Source organism: Coturnix japonica, chromosome 4 (genome assembly GCF_054131305.1).
Source record: "Coturnix japonica strain WE chromosome 4, WE-NBRP24, whole genome shotgun sequence".
Lineage (NCBI taxonomy): Eukaryota > Metazoa > Chordata > Aves > Galliformes > Phasianidae > Coturnix > Coturnix japonica.
This window is the reverse complement of record NC_140666.1, coordinates 79968720-79994554: the sequence shown is the minus strand read 5'-3', so window position 1 is coordinate 79994554 and position 25835 is coordinate 79968720. Positions and strand designations below refer to the sequence as shown.

At 38.2% G+C, this 25835-nt stretch overlaps 1 protein-coding gene across 3 annotated transcripts in view; it reads right to left on the bottom strand.

Moving 5' to 3' along the window:
• STK32B (serine/threonine kinase 32B) overlaps positions 1-12318 on the bottom strand; it is a 129799-nt gene extending 117481 nt beyond the window's left edge. For 2 of the 3 annotated variants that reach the window (XM_015862540.3, XM_085547284.1), the window contains exon 1: positions 12055-12318. In XM_015862540.3, the coding sequence (XP_015718026.2) occupies positions 12055-12130 (76 nt within the window). In that variant the 5' untranslated portion in view covers positions 12131-12318. Of the gene's footprint in view, positions 1-6214; positions 6321-12054 lie in introns of all 3 variants that reach the window. The other variant, XM_085547282.1, reaches the window with a different exon arrangement.
• Positions 12319-25835: the final 13517 nt, after the last annotated feature.

The following is a 25835-nucleotide window of genomic DNA, read 5'->3' as shown; positions in this document are numbered from 1 at the left end:
AGGTCTGAAATCAGGGCAGCACCTAGTGTAAATGCTCAGAAGCACTGAAAACGTGTCATTTTTTCACTGCTATGTATTACTTGATCTTCTCTGAACAGTGGACATAACCCTCTCAAATCCCAGAAAAGCCTTGTGAAAAGCCATTTAGAGGGAAGATTTCCTGTCCACAGGACCAGATCTTTGCACATCCCACCTCCCACAGCCTTTGTCTACTATGTCTTCCCAGGAAGCCATTCTTTATCTGCTCTCTTCTCCTGTTCATCAGTTGAGTTCTCTAGCTCTAACAGAACATGGACTTCCTTGCTGAAGGTTAGGATTATCAGAAAAATGACCCTTTGTCATCAAGATCTTACAGCACTTAGTAACTTTTCCTCCCATCATACCCAAACTTAGTCCAGTAAAGGCTAACTTGATTTATTTCATAGCAGTGCCCTGTACATAAGAATGTGCAGCCACCACTGTAGTTTTCGTAGGCTTGAGTAGTCAAATATGAAGCTAGACATAAAATAATATCTTTTTCCTGCTTTTCAGAAAGGATCTTTTGATTTTCTTTTGTTCTTTGACTTCACATTCTGTGTAGCAAATCACAGTGCCTAAGATGCGCATTTTCCCAGAAGAGTTTGCAGGCTTTACTGCTTGAACAAAGGTTTATCTGAACATAACCCAAAAAGGCATAAATACAATCACTGTAACACATAAAAACAATCCAGGAGAAAGCAGAGGATGATTTCGGAGACATATGGAGGACACTCGGGAGGTTAGTAGTGATTTCAAATATTACTTCTTTGTATTACCAGAGTAACAGTGAATGAATACCAAGAACAGATTTCAGTGCTCAGCAAGAGAGGCAAAACAATATCATAAGGAAATTAGTTACTGGAGGCATTAACTCAGTTTGCATTTTTAGATGTTAAATAAGGAATGACATTATTACTTCAAATGTAGAAAAAGGAATTATCTTTTTTATGATGCATTGATGTACACTGCTGCATAGATATATCTATTTTACTTAATACAGACCAGCATTAGTAATTCAGTGACACAGCTAATACTCTGTTTTCCTCAGTATTGATCCAGGCTAAAAGCAATGGGGCAGAAATTAACAACAGCATTAGCACTATCTAAAAGTTTTCAAATTTCAAAGAGAGGAGAGGAGAGGAGAGGAGAGGAGAGGAGAGGAGAGGAGAGGAGAGGAGAGGAGAGGAGAGGAGAGGAGAGGAGAGGAGAGGAGAGGAGAGGAGAGGAGAGGAGAGGAGAGGAGAGGAGAGGAGAGGAGAGGAGAGGAGAGGAGAGGAGAGGAGAGGAGAGGAGAGGAGAGGAGAGGAGAGGGAATGTGGAAACAAAATAAAAAGCATGAAAACATTCTCAAATCAAAGTAGGATGCTAAAAAAGACGATACTGATATATTTTTCAGTTTGATTCAGATACCAAACCAGATAGTTGATTAGATAATATATTTGAAAGAAATATTTTCAAAATAGAAAAGTGTAGAAAAGAATTAAAGTAATATAAAATACAGACTTTAACAACTTGATTTGATGTTGTGAGGAAAATGCTTGCAATAAAATCTGAGAAACATTTGAGTGTCGTCAACTACATCCAGTTATCATTAAAGCCTTAAAAACCAGCACAACAGGCTGCTACAACTCCAGTAACGTTTTTTTATTGCATTCTAAGAGGAGTTCTTTTAATTTAATAGATAACGTCTTTGTGCTGATTATGGAATTACTGAAACTGACATATGTGTTTAGGCCACTGTTAATAAGCTTGCCACAATATAGGGCAAAACACTTCTAAGAATAAAAGCATTGTTGAATTTCATGCTTGTGTGTCAAGGTTTGTGACAGAAATTGCAGAAAAGGGATGTAGAAGAAAAAAAAATATTATAGATAGAAAAATCTTCTGTTATTTTGTGTGGAAGCTGAACACTAAAACAAAAAAAAATAAACCCTGATGGGCTGCACAGAAATACAATAAACTGAAATCTTCAGAAAGCTTTCCTTGGTGTGTATTGCTAGATTTCCCAATAGATAAAGAAAGCCAGATTGGGAAATATCTAAAGTTGACAGCCACTACCTGAGGACAGCAAATTAAGCAGAGAAATCAGATTCTTATGAATGTTTTGTACAGAGTTCAGATTTCTAATGGTTAAATACAAAACAGTCACATCTCTTTATAAATCCTAACCAGTTCATCCAGATTATTTGATTTACTTAAGAAAAGACACAGTGTATAGAAGTCAATGTGGAAATAAGGGAGATGAGGACAAAAAGATTGGGTGAGAGATGTTACAGTGTAAATACTTCCCTGTGGTACAAAATACTGTATTTTGTCCCTGGGGAGGTACTTTATATACTGGGGAAGTGTGTTTTATAAGGGCACATGGTGAAAGGACAAGAGGAAATGGCCTTTAACTAGGAGGTAGATTTAGACTATATATTAGGAAGAAATTCTTTATTGTGAGGGTGGTGATACATTGGAACAGGCTGCCCAGTGAGGCTGTCAATACTCCTACCCTGTAGGCATTCCAAGCTAGGCTGGATGGGGCTTTGAGCAACCTGGTCTGGCAAGAGATGCCCTTGCTCATAACCAGTGAAGGCTGGAACTAGATGACTTTCAAGCTCCCTTCCAACCCAAATGATTCTATGATATGATTCTATTTCCAAATGAAAGGAAAAAGAATCCTCATTTCTGTGATACAAAAGTACACTCATATTCTTAGAGCTCCTTGTTGCCTAACACTTCATTTTTCCCTATTTTATTTATGAATTTGTATTTTATAAAGCTAAATCATTTGCATCTTCATAAAACATCTTTGCATAAAGAAAGTAAAATTAAAGCCCACCAGACACATTCTCCAAAATATATTTAAAAAAAAAAAAAACAAAAACAAAAAAAGTATAAATTTATACTGTACACACATTAACTGTGTTAAATTCTCAGAAATTAAAATGAAATTAATGGATGTTTTATGAGACACTGCTTTAAGATAATCAGTTCTAGATCCCAGTCCCTGTATTATAAATACTCAGCCTCTTTTCATACTGAGATACTGGCTCACTGGAGTAGAGGGCCAAGGTGAGCCTCATGAGGTTCAACAAATCGAAGTGCAAGGCCTTGCACCTGGGTTGTGGCAATTTCCACTATCAGCACAAGCTGGGAGATGTAAGGATAGAGAACAGCCCTGCTGAAACAGACTTGGGGGAACTGGTAGATGGCTATCTGGACATAAAACAGCAACATGCCCTCACAACCTAGAAAGCCTTGGCTGCATCAACAGAAGTGTGGCCACTGGGGTGAGGGAGATGACCCTGCCCCTCTACTCTGCCCTAGTGAGACCTCACTTGGAGTACTCTGTTGAGACATGGAGTTATCGGGAAAAACATAGACCTGTTAGAGCACACACAGAGGAGGGCCACAGAAGTGTTCCAAGGGATGGAACAGCTCTTCTATGAGAACAGGCTGAGAGAGCCAGAGCAGCTCAGCCTGGAGAAGAGAAGGCTCTGGGAAGACTTGATAGTGGCTTTTTAGTGTCTAAAGAGGGGAGTTGTAAGAAAGAAAGGGACAGACTCTTTAGCAGTATCTGTTGTGATAGGACAAGGGGAAATGGTTTCAAACAAAAGAGGGAAGATAAGGAAAAAGTTTTTTTTACAATCATAGTGGTAAGATGCTGGAACAGGTTGCCCAGAGATCTAGTAGATACCCTGTTCTTGGAAACATTCAAGGTCAGGGTGGATGGAGCTCTGAGCAACCTGATCAAGCTGTAGGTATCCCTGTTCACTGCAGAAGAGTTGGACTAGACAACCTTAAGAGTTCCTTCCATTTCAATAAATTCTGTGATTCTATGGTGTAAGTATCCTGGACCCCATCAACAAGTATTGTGTGATATGAGTAAGCATTTCTCATAAAGCAGATAGTTTACTGGCATCAAATGCAGAGAAATAAAGCCAGTACAGTACAGTTCTTCAGAACAGTTATTAAAGCCTGAATGCCAGACAGTAAGAAAACTTTGCTCTTTAACAGAAGGATTTTCACAGAAACTAGCCTATACTTTTTCGGGAAACACTCCTTATTTGTTAAACATACAAAATTGTGATTGATTCCACTGCTTATTGCTGGCACAAGATTTTGATTTTTGCAGAATAATGCTTTTTTTGCTTTTGCTTTTTGAAGAGAAGCTTATGTATACACATGTATACAGTGTTCACAAATATGTCAGCAAATTCATCAACTCAACCTAAGCTCACGTTAAGCAGTAAATAATGAATGTAGTTTAAGGTAATCAACACAAATAGTTCACGAAATTAAGCAGAACTGTGCTCGAGAGAGGCTGGGTCAGCTTACTACTGCTGCTCTATCCTCTCTAGACATCCCTGCTTTCCCTGCTGAATTCTGTGTAATTAATTCCATGCTTTTTGTTCTCTCTTCTGTATTACCATAGTAAGATAGTTTTGTGTTCCACTACTAGGATGATCTTATACTTCCTTTCTTCTGCATATTCCTTCAGAAATTTCTATTTAATATTGATTGATCTCTGTAACAATTATTTCTTCTTTTTCTTGTTCCTTACATCTCAACATTAGCTCACTCTTATTACACCAAGATACCTGAAAACAACCTTGGCAATATTTTTCTGCCTTGCAGTACTTGGTCCCATATATATCTGTCCAGGAGTTTCAGCAAGATGGTTTCTGTTTCTGCTTTCCCAGCCTTGCTGTTTCAGGAGGTATCTAGAAGAGTCCTGTGCATGGCCAACAAAATCCCAGCCTTCTTCATTCTCATGTTAATGTTCAGAAGAGAAAATATTAAAGCAGTCCTAGTGGGACAGGATTAGTTTAGTTGAGTGTTTATGAGCAAGATCATAAATCCTCATTAGTTTTTCTCCTAAGATCATTTTGGTCATTTTCTAGGTCACTTAGGTGTAGTATTTCATTCCAGGATGAACTTCCCTCATTCACTAGACAGAACATACCTAAGCTTCACAAAAAAGCTGCATTTTCACAGTACTGCTGGCTTTGTAAACCAGGTCCACACATCCACATCAAAGAACTCTTTCATGCCAAATGCAACAAATGATGCATTCAATACCACATTAGAGCCTAACATTAGTAGGTACTAATGTGAGGAGGTGCACCTCTTTCTCCTTGCTGTATGGGAAGATGTCAAAAAGGAATGAGTACAGCCAGACTCATGATCTCCCTGGCAGAAATGAAAGACTCTTCTTTTGAGTGTAATTATCCATGAAGACAAAACTGTGGAGTGAAGGCATTTTAATGTATCTGTACACTTGAAAATCATGTCTGTGCAGAAATCAAGCTTTTTTTCTTATAAGAATCATAGAATTGCTCAGGTTGGAAAAGACCTTCAAGATCATATCCAACTGCAACCTAACCATACTACCCTAACTCTAACAACCCACCAGTAAATCGTGCCCCTGACCACCACATCCAGATAGTTTTTAAACACATTCAGGGATGGTGACTCAACCACATCCCTAGGAGCCTACTCCAGTGCTTAACAGCCCTTTCCGTAAACAAGTTTTTCCTGATATTTAACCTAAACCTCTCCATAAGAAGTTGGCAAGAATATTCAGATATTGATGTGTAATATTAATTTCAGGATAATTTACATTTTCTAGTTCCAGCTCATTATATTCTTCAATATTCTTATGCAATCATAGAGTCACTATATCTGGAAGAGACCTCCCAGATGATCTAGTCCAACCATTCACCTATTATCAATATTTCTCCACCAAACCATGCCCCTTAGTATAACATCTAAACATTTCTTGAAAACCTCCAGGAACAGTGACTCAACCACCTCTGGGCAGCTCTTTCCAGTGCCTGCTTACTGTTTCAGAGAAGAATTTTTTCCTAGTATCCAACCTGAACCTCCCCTGTGCAACTTGAAGCCATTTCTCTATCTCTGATTATGTCAGAGAAGAGGATGACCCCCACCTCACCATCACCTCCTTTCAGGTAGTTGTAAAAACCAATAAGGCTTGAGCCTTCTATTTTCCAGTCTGAACAACCCCAGCTGCTCCTCGTAAGACCTGTGCTCCAGACCTTTCACAGCTTTTTGGAGCCCAAAACTGAGCACAATACTTGAAGTTCAGCCTCATCAGAGCTGACTACAGGAGGACAATCATCTCCCCACTCCTGCTGGCTACACGATTTCTGATACAAGCCAGGTTACTTTTAGTCTTCTTGACTACCTGGGCATATTGCTGGCTCATGTTTAGCAGAGTGTCAACCAAGACCCTTGGGTCCCTTTCTTCCACATTGTCTTCCAGCCTCTCTACCCAAAGCCTGTAGCATTACCTAGGGTAGAAAAAATAAAAAGGCATTACACCTGCAAAGGTATGTTACACTGCGATTCTCTCCTCCGTAACAACCCCCAGCTTTCTTCAAAGTAAAAGCCAGTCAGGAAACATTTAATTTTTCAGTGTGCTTCTTCCTTCACTTTCCAGCTTTTCCAGTCCTGCAGAATACAACTCTGTTAAATCCTGTTCTTTTGGCACAGAATACCACAGTAGCTCAGGTGTGAGAGTAGGACCTGTAAGAGCAATCTACAGGCAGGGATGGGAGACATAATTTATGAATTAGTAAAGTTGTGATTGTAAAGGCAGTGGTGTTGATTTAGATAACAATCTTGTTTTATCATGGTTTCTTTAACATTCAGAACTTTCCCTGATTTTGATATCAATTCTCTATCTTTTTTGTAGCTTGCTTAACCTTTAATTATTTGTATGCATTTTTCCAAAAAGCCTGTCCCAAGTTCCAGACATGCTGTATAATATGCATATCAACATGGACAAAACACTCACACTTCTTAGATAATAAGCCACTGAGAAATTCTGTAATATTCTCAGAGTTGGGGGGCCACATCAACAACTTGTGTAAATTCCAGAAGGCTACAAAAGCAGCAGCAGAGACTTACATGATGTCTTTATTTAATACAGAGGCCCTGGCATGGATATTTCTATCAAAACTGAAAATCAGATCATGGAATCTTAGAGAACATGTTTAGGAAGGATGCTGAAAATTCACCTAGTTCACCTCTAAGGCATTGCTGGTGGAGGATGGGAAAATAAAATGGATAAACACTTAACTGCACCTTGAAATTGTCATAGTTATAATCCTCTGTTGAATTTTTAAAACCATCAGGTAGGGTACAGACTTGCAGTTCATTTAAGGGAGCAAAAATCTAAAAATGAAAGTGCCACATTCATTCAGCTTTTCTTCAGAGTTCTCTGTGGAAAAGGAAAACCCATGATCTAATGTTAGTTTTCACCTGTAATCATTATTTAGTATCTGAAGAGGTCCACATTATTTGTGCACATTGTAACATGGACTTTAAAAGACTGGATCAGGAAGATGATAACTGAGGATTGTTGCCATACCATGATATCCCTTCTTTATCTTTTTTGCCACAGTCTATGCAAACTCTTGACAACAATTTGGCAGTTAGTACCTATCTTACTGCCTGGTATGATCATATTGTCTTACCATTCTCTCCTCTCTGGCCATATTCTCCTCCTGTCTCATACAATTCTGTACTGAAAGCTCATCAATAACTGCTAAGAACTGTTGGAAATGACTGAAAATTAAAGTTGCTTTATAAATACAAAAGCAAACTTTTAAGAAATCAGTGCACTTGTTTCTACATGCCACCATAATAAAACTTCTTATTCTTTTTTTCAAAACCAAATACAACTGACATATCAATTCAAAGATCCAGTTTCTTGCCTCTAACTCTTTTATTTCTCATCCTTTCCTGTATATCTTCCACAACCATACAGGGAAATAGCTGTTATTACTATTTGGTAGTAGAAAATGGTTCTTTTCTACCGTTTGATTTTCACATACTGAATAATATTTATAACAATTTAATTAAACAGCAGCTTTAACTGAACACAGTAAAATAAATTTATCATGAAGGATATTCCTTAAAGTTGCCAGAATATTGATAATGTATTCATTACTTATAATATTTACTGAGAATTTGAAAGTAACATTTACCAATGCTTAATTAATTAATTCCTCTCACTCTTCTAATGCCATTTCTGTGAACTTACAATTTCTTTCCAAGAGCTAAAACCTGGGAAAGATATACTCCTTTCTATTTCCTACATTATTACTGGAAACACCTGTTCAGGAGAGGATAGATATTCTGTACTCATTATGACAAAGTATTAAAGGCAAAGAGAGTCAAAGTTCCCTTTGCATCAGCAGCATTAATCAAAATGAAGCCTTTCGTAAAAATCTTATAATTCCAATCCATTAAAATATGTAGCTTTGAGTAGAGGTAGCAATGGGGCTACACCAGATCTAGATGTCTATCCAAAAAATACAGCAATAAAAATCAAGAAATGAAATATATTTTCCCATTGGCCTTCCCCAGCAAGAGTGTAAGCTATAGACAAAGGATTCCATTCATTGGATTTTCCTAGCTCTTGCAGTGCTTTAGTCTAGGCTAAGAAAAAACTGAGATCAAATCCTCATGATTTCACCAAACACTGATGCATGAGAGATAACTTTTCCTTGATCATAAACTTATTTTGTATATAGTACACTTCTCATAATTCCATTTTTCTGAATTTGAGTGGAGCAATATATAAGGAATACATAAAGCTGAGAAAGTTGAGTATTACCTGGCAAAATGCTAGGAGATACTAATAGTGTTATTTTGAAATGGAAAATATCAGGCTGAAGAGAAATAACAGCAAAGAGAATGAGGTACAGAAATGACCCAATTTAGTATGTTCTCAATATATTCAATGGACTTGAAAACTGCCACTGAGCTAGTGAGGGTAGCAATAATTCACAACATTGTTAAAATAACAGAGGATCAGAGGATCACTGGGAAAGAAATTAGGGCTAGATTTAGTGAGGACCTGAATATGAGGAATGACTTGAAATTCAATCTTCTTCAGTGCAAAATGAAGTCACACATTCAGGAGCACTTAAAATTTCTGCTGTAGATTGGAACTCATCAGTGGAAATTCCTGAATTGGGTATTAGTGAGACAATTCATCACAAGATGTCTCTGTACTGTCTGTATGATATGCACATGAAAAGGGCATAGGCTATACTGGGAAAGTTAGTTTCAGTAGAGATCAGGAAATGTGGTTTCCAGTAAAAGGTTCTAGAGAAAATTTACCTGTAATTGTATGAGTTTGAATTATATGCATTTAATAGAGATGAGTTTAAATACATACAGATTAGGCACACTGGGAATGAAAAACCAGGAGAAATAATAAAAGTAGAAGTTTTCTTACAGATCAGAGTGAGAGGGAACATTTATGCTAGTATCTATGAGTGTACTGGAGTAATCATCACGGAGGATGAAGAGCTGTTTAAGCTAGCGAAAATGTTGAAATAAAGATAAATGTTATATGTAGGTCAAGCATGCTTTTAATCAAGAAGGCAGATGCTTCTACCCATTGAAAGAGTAAGGTTCTGCAAGATCCTCCTAACTAAAATAGGACACATAGAGAACAAATATAACTAGTTTAAAAATGGTATATATTACAACTTCTGAAAAGATCAGCATTTAATAATGATGGGAGATGATGTCTGTGATAACTGGAGACTGAACAACACTGTTTCCAGCTTGTGTTCATATCAGTGATATCCATCCTTACAGTGGTAAGTCTAAGTACATTGTCTAAGCTTTAGATCTATTCAGTGCACTGACACTCCTCCTCATAAGAGAAAACATGACTGATAAACCTAGAGCAAATACCCTATAGGTTTGTCAGACTGTACCTGGTTGCTCTTTATCCACTTTTTCCTCAAACTTCCTTGCTAAACGGTACACTGGATATGAAACTTTTTCTATGACTTATGAAGTTTCAATGAATTGTTTTAAACATCTTCCTAAATTCATGACTTATTCTACATCCAACATTGACATGCATGAACATAAAATGACAATATGCTTTTCTGCTCATTTTTCTCATACTAAGGAGACATCTGTGACGCTACAAACAACTCTTTAAATAACTTGATTTTTATTATGCCTACATATTCACACACGACTCATTTATTCCAGTCTATATGAATTGGTAAATACTCTTCTTGAACAAAAATGTATAATCTCAAGAAACAAATGAACTTTCTCTTTGTAACAGTGTGTTGTGGGGTTGGGATTTTTTTGTTTATTTGTTTGTTTACTGTTTTTAATTTTAATTTCATATTGAGTCCAGTACTGTGGAAAGCAGTTACCAATGTAAATATTAAGAACAATATGAAATACTCCTTGATTTTGGATTACATTTTGCAAGATAGATTTTCAAAGAGAAGATATCTTTTAGGTACTTGGGAAAAATCCATCCTGGACTGTAATTCCAATTTCTAATAATAGAAAATAACCTATTTTCTACACTGCTTATCTATTTCAAAAGCAATGGGCTTTCTCAACTAGATGGTTGTACTAATCATAATGTCTTCAGAGAAAAAAAAAAAAAAAGAAAAAAAAAAGATATTTTAGGAACATTCAGAATGGGGGAAAAAAACCAACAAGCAAAGGATAAACAATGTCTTAATAGAAATTCATAAATAGATTGTGTGTACATGGTTTTGTTTTGTTTTAATTGTTTTCCTAAGGATAGAAGAGCAAAGTGGCATGAAGTCCTCTATTCTCATTCATTCTTGAACTCTATTCATTTTATTCATAAAATGACCACAGCCTTTTCTCATTGGAAAAATGAAATGCTAATAATTCATGGAACATGTTACCTCAAGAGAGCTTAGTCAAAACACTCAGAATGGCAAAGGCAGGGCTATTTTTTACCTTACAACTCTAGACAAGGTTAACACTATACTTTCACTCTTGGAGAATTACCTTAAGATTTACATGACTAATTCTAAATGATAACCATTATAATTTTACAGTGGGGAATGGTTTCTTTCTCACTTGCTTACATAGCATTTACTCGTGACTGAAAGTGGTAAATGACAAGAAAATCACACCTACTGCATCACAGTACACCTATAGTAAATACTCTAGTCCCTTACTCTACACAAACAACAAACTGCTATAAACCAAACCACACCAAATACCTCTTTGAGCTTTGCCAAGAAATAGGGAGTGGTAAATGTGCTGAAAGAGTAAGCAAATATATATTCACCCCCATAAAAACTTATTTAATATTTTTCCAATGTATTAGCAAAACAGTGCAAATGTCTCCATATGTCCTGAATGAATGGGAAAGAGCATAAATGTTTCTGATGTGTTATGAACCTCAAAAAGGCAAAGCAAAGTCTGCTGAGGGACAAGCATGTCTCAATAAAAGATACTGGGAACCAGAAATGGATATATTCAAAATGAAGTATGAATTTATCCTAAAAGTGGAGTGTCCTCTTTGCTCTAAGAGTCAAAATGACTGGACTTGAGAGCCATGTAATCCCAGTGAAACATTATCTCTATAAGAAATTGACATAAAAATGAATAAGAAGAGAAAAAAAAATGTACATTTTTATGTTAACTTCTGTTTGTATTCCAAAAACTTTGCTGGGTACGCTTTCTTCTGATATACTATCAAGGCAGGGGGAAAAAAAATCTCAAAGTAATAGAACAACTTTAAAAGTTTCAGAAAGCAAAGGTGGAGAAAAGTATACTGACTGAAAGATGTACCACCATTTAAAATGGGCTGGTGGGCAAAGAGTCAACTATAAATGAAAAGAGAAAAGCAGGCATTCATTTCCAAACTAATGCCAGTTCACATACAAAGACATGAAGTTACCTGGCCATGTGTTTAAAACCCAAGTGGTGGTGCCCTAGACTTCAGCTTAGCTTGGATACAAGCAAAGAACTGTGTAATTAGTGCAAACAGCTAAACAAAGGTGGGCTTGCCCACCTCCCTCCTAGGGAGGCTACCCCACAGCAAGCAGCCAGCTGGAGGATCTACCCAAAATACCAGCCGGACTGAGGATGCTGTCAATACCTGGCTGAGGGCGAGCTGCCTCCCCCGGCCCCGGGGCTGAGCCGACCAAGGGAACTAAAGGGGCGCGCGGGCGCGGCGGGTACCTCGGACAGCTCCACACTCACCGTCCTCGTTCTCGTCGAACACGGGCGCCCTGTGGGAGTGGCTGCCCCCCATGTTAGTCCACAGTCGGCTCCGCATCCCCCGCCGCCAGCATTCCGCGGGGTCGGCAGTCACCCCGACCTCGGGGCAGCTGCCCTCCCGCCGCCCCAGCCCGGTCCGGGGAGCTTCCGCAGGGTTAGCAGTCACCCTGTGACATGAAAGCGATCCGTCCGCCCCTGGCAGCGAGCGCTGCTGGCGCGCACGGACTTGGCCCGTCTCTCATCACTGAGGGGCAGGGGAGGGAGGGAGTTAGGGGAGGAGGGAGGGAGGAGACGGAGGTCCTGCTGGTTGTGGCTTTTGGTAAGAGGTAAAAGCTGGATCTACCTGGATCCTAGCGGATCCTCCCTCTGCTTTGCCTCTTCCGAGACCTCCGCCGGGAAGCGCGGAGTCTCTGCTGCTGCCCCAGCAGCACTGCCTAACGAGGGCATGGAGCTTCTCCTGCCGCTCGGAGGAGCTTACTGGCACTGACACCCGCAGCTGAGGGCTACCGGGATCCGAAGTGGCTGAGGGGCTATGGGGTGTAAGCGCTTCCTTAGCTTAAGGTTTTGGGGGTTTTTTTCCTCCCTAATAGGGGTTCCGCCTCCTGCAGAGGGGAGAACCACGGTCAGTTGTCCGAACTTCACTGAGTTCATCAAAGGAAAATAAATAAATAAATAAAATAAATCAAATGAATGAAAAGAGATAAGATATCCCTCTTCCTTTTCCTTTCTCCGGGCCGGGAGTGCTGGGGAGAGGTCATGGTGGGGCTGTCATCCCCAGCGGGGTTGTGTCGGATGCGGCGGAGCGCTCTCGGGAGCGACGGAGAAGAAACCGGAGCGCCGCGGGGGATGCGCCGGGAGCGGCCGAGAGGGGGCGCCGCTGGGGGGAGACACCGCGCCCAGCCCGGCCCGGCCCGGCCCCGCAGCGCCACCTGGCGGCCGGCTGCCGCATCATGCGTGTCTCCGAAGTAGGACCTCGTGAGAGGAAGGAGGAGAGCAAAATACATCTGTATACATATCAATATAGTTACCTCCAAATAGCTCAATTACAAAAGTGCGTTAGGGGAAAGTGCTAGAAACATTAGGGTAAAAGATGGATCACCTTATGTAGTAACTACTGGGGTATTTCAAGGATTGCTATTAACACACTGAAGTAGTGGGTCCCTCCTCCTCCTCTGGACCATTCTCCATTCTACCATTCACAGCTTCTGAGGTGAAGTAGAAATAATTTCTTGTGAAACTTGTGCCAAGAGGAAACAGGTTGAAAACATATGCACTTTATTAAGTTAAAAACTGTGCAGTTCCTGTAGGGAAAGTCCATAGAACGAAGATCTAATGGATGTCACATTTTTTGGTTTCTGCACTGTCATGACAGGGAATGAGATAGATGGAATAGGAGCCAGTCGATATACATATATATGTTCTAATATTCTTCCATATTATCCACTACACCTTCTTTCAAACAGCCAACTTTGGAAAAGCCCTAGACAAAAACTGTACATATAGTAGGAGAAATTTCAGTCCCTTTACTTACCGTTTTTAACTGCCTTGGTTACTCACATCGCCTGTCTTTGAACTCAATATAATCCTGCCATAACCTTTCAAGGAAAGGCTGATTGGAATTGAATGCAGTGGGTGAGACCCTGCATTATGCGGCTGAGAGCTCAGAGCTTGCAGCATCTACAAACACAGCTGATAAATTCGGGCATAGTGATATTTTTCCATAAGTAGACATGGAGAGATTGTATCAGTAGCTGATATCCCAGACTTAATCATCTGAATTGTCACTAACACGCAAAGAGGTTTGCAAAATAGGGAATGCTTCAAAACACAGACTATTCATCTAAATTATTGTTTGGAAAGCATCACTTTCTCTTTGTTATTCTTTTGTTAATTTCTCAACCATTCAAAGCCCAAGTCAAACAGCTAAAAAACACAGATAGAATATTAGGTTATTGAGGTTATGTTCATATAAGAAGAGTATAGGAGTAATGTATAGAAACCACTACCTTTCTGCTAGCAGTTATCTTCTATGTTAACCAGCAAGCATGGTGCTCTAAGTTAATCCCTTTCTTTTTGAGTTATCAAGGGATGGTTGCATTTAAAGTTTAATGCATTTCAGCTGATGAGTTACCTTCTACCTGAGCTAAGGGCTTATATCACATTAATGTAATTGCTTTGATTCTTGTGAGAAAACTCTAAAGTGACCTTCCAAATAATGGGAAGAACTCATCTGCCAGTAAATTCCCAATCTTGTGTGTGATTATTTTACATATAAGAAGCACATTCTAAAATACAGACATGGGATGAACAGGAGCCTGAGATCACTTTGCATGCTGAAAATATGAATCATAGAAAATATCTTGCAACAGTCAAGAGTTATTCTATTTCTTTTTATATCTGACTTCTTCCACATCAACTGAGTCTAGTGAGTCTACACAGATGTCTTTCATGATTTCATATGACAAGGCCCACCATGGACCAAAATAGTTAAACGACTTACAGAGTAACAAGTTATCTCTATTCATATAATAGTAATTCCTACTAGAATTATATGTTTTTTTAACTCCTATTTGGATTATTACAGTAAAGTATTGATGAGCCATTCATTGAGCCACTTATTAAATACAACTTTATGTTCCTCTATAACTAGTGGCAGACATTATTCTCCACAGTCATTTTCTGTAAAAAATAAATAAAAATAAAAATTAAAAAATATCATTTGGCAAGAATTGCTGGTTATGCTGCTCTAATGAAAATGAGAGGTATTCATTGCCACATTGCCTTTCTTCCAAATGAAGTTTTGCTTGCACTAAACTGACAAGCTTCCTGGTTGCATCAGCATTTCTGCAGATAATCAAAAGATGTTTTCTTAATGGTGTTCAATGGAACAGAGGACATCAAGGCCAGATGTATGCACAAGACCTAGAAAAGTCTCAAGGAAATCAATTGCAATTTTCCAGTGCTTGAATATCAAACCTTGAATATATAGTCTGTTTATTCACATGGTCCAGAACTCTGAACAGACACATAAGTTCAGCATCTTTTTTTCTAATGTTACTCAGAACAACCTGAGTACCAAATTTAACAGTGATTCTTCAGGAACAATTACTCATGTATATTTTCCAATTACTTTTGTATATAAGAAATAAGTCTGAAATCAGAACATCATACTTATCAACCATACTCTCTGAAGATTTAGATTTTTTGGGTTAATTCAGTATTTGATCTTGTGGATCAGATTTCTCAGCTATCAGCAGTCAAAATGTGTAAGTCTTTGAAGACCAGGACCAAATCCCACTTCCCATATTTATCTGCTCTCATAAAACATCACCAGGTTTTGCCTGAGATAAACCAAATTCTACTCTTAAAAAGATGCTTTATTTTTAGCATGTAAACAGTGCATGGCATACGCAGAAAACACAGTGGGGAAAAAGGGCACTCTATCAGAGGGTGTTGTTTGTTTCCTGTAAATAAGAAGCTGAAATCATCATGAACATCATTTTAAGCCCATTGTTTTACGTTTTCATTTAAGGCCTATGTTATCTGGCTTAGATTAATAGTGATTCTTTTTTTTTTTATCTCCATGCAGAGTTAGCAATAAAGAAAATCAAACATGATTACACTGCTTTTCACTATAAAACTTCCCTTAGGGAATTCAGTAGTTTAAAGCCAGTAATTCTGTGATTACAGCTTTTGTATTGAAATGCTTTTGATGAGATTTTCAGGGTGACCCTACAGTTCTTGATTTCAAAGTATACCCTGTTGATATGCTAATATTTGTAAATTGCAGAGTGTTTGTACTGATATTTTGGTGTTTGAATATTACCTTGTAGTTAATTAGCAAGATATTAAAAAAAAAAAAAAAAAAAAAAAAAGAAAGAAAAAAATCTCCTATCTTTATTATTATAACTACTTAAAAATGAAAGATGATGGTTTAAAAATAGTCCTCTTCTAGGAATTCAGTAAGGACCACAGTCATAGCTGGTTACTTCCATGTCCTTCTTTTCAGAGAAGGGTCACTGTCTCTGCTGTGTGTTCTAACAGAGGGAGCAGAGACAAAGGTTATATTCATGCTCAAGTGGTATTGGAATCATAAAGTGGGAATCAGTGAAAGAGAAGAACAAGTATTACTGCTTTTCTAATTCACCACGAATTGATAACTAGTGGGATAGTCAGATTTGTTTTAAGGACAAAGTCCAAACAGGTTAAGGAAATCTTTCCATGGTAGTTAGGTTCTCAGTTCAGCTTGTGAGGAGTGGACCTGTGGTTTAAACCATCTCCTTTCATTTCACACTGGTCTTCAGTAAACTTACTATGGCTACTTAACAGGTGTTAGCTGGGACAGTAGTAAAGCTGTCCAAATTCTTCCCTAACAATCTCTGCTCCCCACTCCCACTGAGATCACTACTGTGAATCTGTACTCTGCCCTTTTTAATTTGAGTTTTGCAGAATTCATGCACTGGAAGCACTTGATGAATAAGCCAGCAAGAGACAAGAAGCTGAAATTCACACTGACAGTCTTCTAGTCAGTCTTCAGGCATAAATATGTGCTGTTCCAAAGAAATGTCAGAGCCTACGTAAGTTGACTGAGTCCTATTTCACCCCTGGATGAATCTGAAAGGAATTGCTTCTTCTAAAGTGCTATCAAAAGGCTATTAAAATGCTACAGTTTTATTGAGGTTTACCATGAGCAGCAGTGAGTATAATTGGCATCATCTGGTAGACTCACAACAAGTAAAAAGGTACAAGAATTGGTCCAAGCATAGATCAAAATTTCCTTTATTTTGCCAGGACAATGACTTTGCTGCAAGACAGATGTTTTGCTTAGCTTCCCAAACTGCCTTCCCAACTACTCATTCTTCTTCAGCAGTCCTAATTCCCATTCTCAAAGCACAAATGTAAAACACGATACAGTTTTGAACAGATTTTGAACTAATCCCAGTATGGGTCATCTAGGCATGAATTTGCAGGATGACTAAAAGAGGCTCCAGCCTTCCTGATAGAAAAGTTAATGGAGTATAGAATAGACTCATAGCCATGTTGTGCATAATCAAATCTCATGGTTAGACTGGGAGTGTATCTGCTCCCATTCTCCATTTTACCTGATCAATAGCATTCAATACGGCTTACAAAAGGCTGCTAGCCAGCTGCTTCCCTTGTATTGCATCAGTGTTATATCACAGCTATAGCCATTTTCTCAGAGATTTGCTGTATGCTCAGACGTTTCAGGAGAGGAAGAAAGCATTTGATCCCAGCTAAACTTCTGCTGAAAACAGCAGGTTTGCAGATCTTCCTTATTTCTATTATTTCATGTCAGAAGACTACAAACAAACAAACAAACAAACAACAACAAAGGCAAAACCAATATCTGCTAGATGCAACAAAATTCCCAGCAGCAAAGCTATGGAGTTCCTAAATTCAGAATTCATAGAAGCTCCTAAAACTCTTCCACCATGCATTTATTTACCAGTACCATGGAGTGCCAGGCTTTATCTACATTGTATGTGGTTAGAAGTGGGAACATGCAGCGTTTGGCTGGCTTTCTCCCTCTCCTCTCACATCTGCAACTGTATTCACACATACTGTATTCCTGGAGAAACTCAGTTTCCTAGAAAATTAAGCTTGGGAAACCACAGAAGGTCTTGAACTCAGCATCTTTGAAATGAATTGGACATAAAGTGATGTCTTAGAAACCAGAACTATTTCTTTGTACAGAACACTAAATTGATAAGGTGGGAAGAGTATGTTCTGCAGAACATTGAATACTTTGAGGTCAAAATTGCAGTAGCTTTGAGACTGGGCTTCTACCTAAGTTTCAGACTTATTTAGCACATACATATCCTTTATCTCTATAATACAGTTAAATCAGCCAAATGGCCAAAACTACTTATTTTGCCTGTATGCACAGCAAGCACAATTACAGACAGCACTGGCTCTATAACTAGTCCTCAAACCACTGGAATCCCTCAGAAAATGTATCTGTCTACAGATGTCCTGTGCATATACAAGGAGTGAAAAGCAAACTGAAGTTACTGGAATATCAGATCAGGAATGACTGCAGCTCCAGAACTGCTGGCCCCAGTTCAGGCATATTACCACTGAGTCACGCTTTTGCAATTGGCTTCAGCCATAGCCTGATTGGTCCTTTGTGTCCATCTCGTGATTTGACACCGTTACACTAAATCACAGATTGATAAACCCGAAGCAATTTTCACTGCAGTATATAGCTGAAATGACTTAAAGTAGAAAACATTTTGTTCTTTTACGGCTTTTATCTGTTTCTGTGCTATTCCATCTAGTATGCATTTTGCTTTTCTCTCTAGCACAGAAATAAGATGAAAATATTGTTAAAGTTTTTTTCTCAGTTCCTTCCTTGGTATGACTGAAGTTTTGAAGTCCACTGAAAGAGAAAGAAAAGTTATGTGTGTTTATCTTGTGATGGGAGCAGAGCCTTTAGTAGCATTAGGCAAAAATAAATAAATATAAAGTGATTGTAGGTCTTCACTACAGAAAAGATCTCTCTAAACCAGTTGAGGGTGTGAAAACACATGTAATGACAAGACTTCAGAGACAATGAGACCTCACTGTGGTCAGCTCACTGCCGCATCATGTGCATAAGCACACCAAAGTTCAGACTGGACATGAAGCTGAGAACAAGGACTCCCAAGGACTTCTATGACTGCTGCTCATTGTGACCTCTGCACATTTCTTTGTCTATTCATCTGGTATTTCCATGCACAAAGATTTTCTTTCAGAGCAGAGTACCTGCAGCTTGAGGAAGGGGTAAATGAAAACATTTGAAGTAGTTTCCCTTTCTTTAGAGAGCTAAACTAGTTCCAGTAACAGGTCTATAGGAGTAAGTGTTGGAGAAGAACAAGGCCTTGCAAGAGAAGCTGAGAGAGACATATCTTCAGAATGCCTCCTGAGCACATGCTTCACCTAATTCTCAGCATAACTGCCATGAAATCTTGTGAGAAACCAAATGGACCTTCTATATCTCCCCACAGTGAATATTCCAAAAGAGGTGAGATTGGACCAGTGCTTCCTCAAACATTCTGTTCTAATCTGGCGTCATTTTCCTACAGTGAAACAGCCCAGCTGCTCCCTTTCACAGCCCATGATGGCCTTGTGTAGTTTATATTCCCTTCAGTCTTAGCTGCTTAATAAGCTTTACTGCGTAATGATTTTTTCTTCCCTTCTTCATGTAATATAGCTCTATCTGGAGCTCTGAGGATTCTCTGTTAATAGCTTGTACTATTGTATTTTGTCACGTCTCTTCTTGTGACTGGCAATTTATCAGTACTATTGATTGATGTAAAATTATAGACTTTCCAATCTTTCCTAGCCTGCAGAGTGTCTTTCAAGAACTCAGAATGTAGCTCAAGTGATGAAGAGCCATACTTAGCAGAACAGTTAAGAGGCTGCACTTTTAGAGCTATTACATTTGGGCTATTAAGGCAAAACACTAAATAGTGGTGCCAGGATGAGTTACAGCTCTCTTGCTTCTTTTCTTCTCAGGAGTAGAGCACAATTTGTTTCTTCATTCTTTCTTTTTTTCTCTCTTTTTTTCTTTTTTTTTTTTTTAAATTTTGATATAAAACACTACTACATCTTAAGACACATATTCTCATCTCACAGATAAAAGAAATAGAAGATTGCAGTTCGAAAAATAAAATTATCTGCTGAGTGCCACACAAGAAGCCCACATGAGTTGGACTTTGTGTAATGGGTCCTCTACCACACCATGGCAATTTTGTACACGTTGAGATGGGCTATAAAAGGAAATTAATTAGATTTGTTAAATAAGAAAAAACATTATTTGCTAAATATCTCAATAAATCTCTATTCTAAAATCTGTCACAGCAGAGAAAAGCCTTCATAGATGTGTTCATGAATTGTTCAAGTTCTCAGCAAAGGGGCAAAAGTCATGTTCAAATTTACAGGAGCATTCAACAGAGTTTGAAGATTGCTGTGTGTTTGCTGAGTAATTTGGATTAGAATGCAAAGTTTTGTAGGTGTTTTTGAAGTTAATAACTTTATCTTATTCCACTATCTTAATTGCTCAGAGGGTAGAAATTTGTTTTGCTGTTCAGTTTTAATCACGCCTCTCTGCCCTTATGAAGAGATTTGTACACATACATTTAATGTATGAATGCTAGAGCATTATGAGTGCAATAGGATGGCTAAAGAAGCAAGGTAGTTGGAATAGGTTTAGATATGCCTTGCAAGTGTGGTCTACTGGTGCTTGAGAGATGCATACCTTTGGAAGTAAGTTAACTATGCTTTGTAAAAATAACAGAACTACTGTATTTAGCATCTTGTAACTTACACTGGGTCTCATGGAAACATATGAAAGCACAGGAATCATCTGCAATTAGCTCGAGTCATTATGTGAACATCATTATATGACCAAAATCACCAACAGTCTCTTTAAGTTATGTTTCCATAAATGAAAAAAGCTCCTTTCCCCCTAGATCATCCACTAGAAGAAATGGAAAGATCTTTAAAAAATGAGACTGATAAAGTTTTCCATAAAGGTATGTTTATTTTTTTCAGCTCCTGCAAAGATGCCTTGAAGAAATGTGTTCTCTAGGACTACAACTAGATTTTTTGCAATGCATTTTTGCAAAAATGCAAAAGAATTGCATTTTTATTTTTATTTTATCTTTCATTACTGACTACATCTATTTTACTAGTTTAGTTTAACACAGGAATATGCTCGTAAAGCAAATCTCACAGTTGACTTAGTTTATTTGCTTTGTTTTGCATCTTGGAGCAGTCTCAGAATGTAATCTGAATTCCCTTGGGATGAACAAAACAAGAAGTTGTCCTGCAGAACTGCACACAGTATATATACCCCAAATTGATATGGGGCAGTCAGCCAATGGGTTCAGCTAGAGCTAAGTTGAAGTGAAACCCCCCAAACATATACATAAATAACTAAATAATTCAAAACCACAGCTTATAGAAAAACAAGTTGGCGAAGAAAAGTCTCTGGTATATACAGATTTGGTTCTATGTTACACTCCAGGCTTATCTCAATCTACATTCAAGAAATCATTCAAACAGAAAATTGTGTAGACAAATCAAGAGAGCCATACTTTTAAATGTCCTTAGGACAATCCATATGTGCAGGCCATGAGCAGACTGCATCCATATATGGGTTTTAGCAACCCATCAACTGTGAGAATGAGCCCAGCTTCTCAAAGTAAATCTGCAGATAACATACATTCACAACTACAATTTTTTTCCTATTAGAGTACAATTGGACTCACAGTTTGGAATAGTCATGCTTGGTTAGTAAGAGGAAGGAATTCTTTTCACACAGAATAGTCAGTGTTGAAGTGGAAAATTAGTTATGTTCACCACATCTGTGGATCCCTAGTATTTGCAGCTTTGTTTGCTCCATTGATTTGATGCTTTCCTAACATCTTATTATGTGAAGAAATTAATTCATGTACTGTAACACTGTTGATGAATCTGATGACGTTTAAGAAACAAACTAATGTCAAGTTTTAAATTCACATTTTAAATTTTTTTTGTTTAAATATCTCTTGAATATTTTAAAATTTAAAACTTATTTTAAAATAATTTTAATATTGAAAGTAGTTTAGCTTTGAAATAAATAAAGACAAGTCTCTTGAATTATCGTTTTACATTTCTTAAATTCTTACAATTGCTCAGGTAAGAATCACTCAAGAGAAAGAAGGGAAAGGGTGCTCAGCACAGAAATGAGACTGATGACAAACTGCTCTGGATTTTAACATTTTTCAGACCCACTGCAACCTTCACAATTGTCCTTATCACTCTTTATGTTCTACTTATTTCATGTCTTCCCTGACTTCCTTTTTTATATCTCTATAATCTTCCATAAATGAGAAAGGAAATAAAGTAATGCAGTGTGTTCTGAAGTATTTTCTACCATAGTTGACAAGTTGTAACGTGATACAGTTATATGAATTTTGTAAATTTACCTCTTCTAAAATATAATATTTTAAAATAGCTTTGAACTGCATTTGTGGGAATGATGACATCGATAGACAATTATAAATCATACTAGAACCTTAGAAATTGTATCCTTTTCTGGGTGCATATGAAAAAACAGTCTCTTCTGTTCCTCAGCAAGCATTACTAGAAGGGAGTTACAAATGGTCTTATTGCTCAGCAAATGTCAGTGTTTAGAATTGACCAGCACCTGCAGCATCTATTCTGTCTGTCTGCCTGTATATTTTCCACAAAGAAAGACCTGTTGTGCCTTTTGCTGGAAAATAATACTAAAGTGGTTATCAAATGGTGAACCAGAAGTTAAAGAAATGAGGATGGAAAAACCATGCTTCCTGCTTCCATAGCTCCAAAGAGGAAATCTGATTAACAATCTGATTAACAACGCTGAAGGCAGCTTTTTAAAGATGTTTCATTTGGTACTAAGGCTCCCAGAAGTCCAAATCCCTTATTTTCCCATGATAAATGTAAGGAATTTGTGATTACCAACCAGAGGACTATCAAATTTCCCACCCAAGGGGTCTGGGCCCTCAGCCCTGTGAGAAGTGAGGCTGCACAGGGCCCATGGGAAGGTGCAGAGGTTACCGCAGGTAGGCAAAGTGCAAATATTTGGTTTATTTTTCTGCAGGAAGAAAAATGTTTCAACTTGTCTCTCTGTTTTGTTTCAACTCAGTTTGCAGCCTTTGTCTTGCTGGGCTGGGAGATGGTGATTTGGGATTTGAAGAACATTTGTGTGCCTGAATGAAGTCAGAGCATGCTTGCTTGGAGGGAAATGTGTTACTTGTGTTGCTCACTGTGACGTGGCTCCTGTTGATTGAAAGGAACCTGCTGTGACTTACTGCTGAAATTACAGGAATCCACGACAGAGCAGCCAACAGCCCTTGCAGAGGGATAAAATCATTGAAGGGAAAATGCTAAGGTAGAATTATGTTGGTGGTAAAGCATGTTGTTTATATGAACTGTTCCTGCTATGAGCTCAGTAGTGACCTTGTCTCACATAGATCAGCAGAGCTTGTATCAGCAATGGAAGTATTTGCAAGTGTGCTCACAAATGGGGACTTAACAGAAATTCTGGGAGTTTCCATCTGAGTCCCTTGGTGAGTATGGGGTTACGGCAAAGGTATGAGGGGCCAAGCCACCTCAAATCCCATGGGTTCTCTGCAAAGCATGGGCATGGCAATAATTTGGGAGCCAACAAATACTCCCTGTTCCCTTGCTCACTCTCCACATAACATTTTCTGTTTCTTTTCTCTTCCTGTTGCTTCTGATCTCTTCAGACCTATACATGGTACCTGCAGTAGAGTTCTGACACAAACTCGAACAACCATAGCAGTAGTTACATTGAAAAACATCATCTCTTGAAACCTAACATAAATGCATTAAAATACCCTCTTTTTTCAAAAAGCCTGGCAATCAGGTTTCTTATCCTGTTTCAAAGAAGTTTGATTTCAGCTGATCACTGAAAATTAATAGATCAGAAGGCAGGAAAGAAAAATTTTCAGATTCATAAACAGCACATTAAAATAAGATTCAGTACAATAAATTGTTTATTCTTATTTTTGCTTTACGTGCTATCTGAACCTGCTACCTAGTGAGCTCTGCTCTATTATGGAATAGATGAATTCTAAACAAATTAACTTCTGCATTTCTAAAAGAACTAATAGACATCAAAGAAAGTGTCTGTTGGTTGTTTTTGTGTGTGTGTGTGTGCTTTTCTTGCATTTTGTTCTATCATTTACTTACTTGCTGAAAAGGCAATGTATTTTCTTCAAGCAACACTGAACATATGCCTGTTGTTTACTTGCTATGTTCACATCAGTGCAGTGCTTTGTCATTTACCAGTGACTCTTCACTCCTGGTTCCTCCTCTTTACTGTGTCCTCACATAGCTTTTAAACTTAAATCTAAGCGAGGTGCCAGCTCACAGCATTTCCTCTTCAGTTGTCAGTGACATCAAGATGGCACTAATAACTGAAGGTAGATTCTGTCAAGTAAGAAGCAAAGGCAGATTCTGTCAAGTATGTGGCACACTCAGTCCAGTGACTGGCACTGGACTTACCTTCCATCACCACACAAGACTTTTCTGAAGTACCAGGAACACTGTTTGGGGAACAGTGCTGTCTTGAAATGAGAGAAATCTGATTATCTTCTTATTCTGCTGCCTCAAGTAAGAATGATTCATTTATGCCAGTGGACACAAAAGCGAGGAACCTACCACATTAGCACAGACATTTTTCACATATTGATTTCATGAAAAAAATGCTAAGCAAGGCATGCAATAGCTAAGCAAGGAAAATCTATTGTTACTGATGAATGTAAGGAAATAATCTTGGGAGAAAAACAGTGGTAGTTTGAACACAGGGTAGTTTGAACACAGAGCAAGGGTTTTAGAAAGTTCTGCAATCCAACAGATCATCTTTGCATCACATTTGCACAGTTTGTAGTTCAGTGGGAGTCTTGATCTATGACTCTGGCCTCTAAGCTGTAATCCATATACAACGCAAGTCATATGGAAATTAGTCTCCAGCTCTCAGCGGCATAGCAGATAATCACATCTAATGTCTTCTTACTCTATGCTTCAAACATCCTCCAGTGAGTTACATTAAGACTAAGCATCATTCTCTTGCTTGAGGCTGTAAGCCAAAAGACAAAAGGAATTAAGAAAATAAAGTATGCATAGATGTGAAAAAGCAAAATATCATTACATTCCCTAAAGCATCTGTGCTTCAGGAGGACCAATGGCAATATGGTTTATTAAAGATGATTCTGAATTATGCAGTAAAATCTCCAAGACAGAGTCATCCAGAGCACAGCTTGCTTAAATAAACAGTTGCTTGCAATTATTTGTCTACATCTTCTGAGCATTTTTACTATGTATGGTGTTAGGCACATGTGTACAACAGTGTACTCCTACTGAATTCAATCGTATGTTTAAACTCATGTATGCTTAATTACTTTGCTGGATCTGGACCTTGGGTTCACTTTCCAAAGGAGAGCATTTTTTCTTCTCTTCTTAATTAGTGTTTTCTTTTGTGTTGCACTGGAAAATTGAACAGTTTCACCAACTCTAAATGAGTTTATTTACAGCATCAGCAGTCTAATCCCAAATTTGCTAGTGTTTCTTCTAAGACGCTGATTGTCACACCTACTGTTTAATGCCAGCTTAGGCAGCAGAACAATCTGAGGGGGGAAAAAGCACCCTCATTTACGTTAGTCTTGCCCTAGTTTTTAAGTATCTGTTTTCTAATTGCTATAATTGTTTACTGAGAAACGAGGGTAAACCCAACACAGGCATGATTGAATTATTTCTGTTACCTATTAGTTTAACAAAAGTAACACTAACTTATTTTCCTAATATTTTTTCCGAAAAGAGGCAGAGTTCATCAGCCAAAGGGAAAATGTGAATGGTAAAATAAGGCCATGCAGTGTGTTTCCGTTCCTCGGCAGCCACTCACAGCAGGACCATAAACAGTTTCTGACTCTTCCTATGCTCTGCCGTTCCTTGGTAATGGAGAGATTCCTAACTCCTCCTGGCATAGGGCAGGTCCTCACAACCTTGTTTGGGCAGTAGAGTTTCCAAGGCCACCACTGGGACTGATTGCAAAAGCATAGCTTATGGTTTGGCCTTTACCCAGTTCATCCCAGTCATCTGCATCCAGCCCATATTTCCCTCATCTTTCCTTCCTGTGCTTGGAACCCACAAAATAAACGTGGTAAAATAAATAAAAAACTCAATAAATAAATGAAAATAAGATAAATACA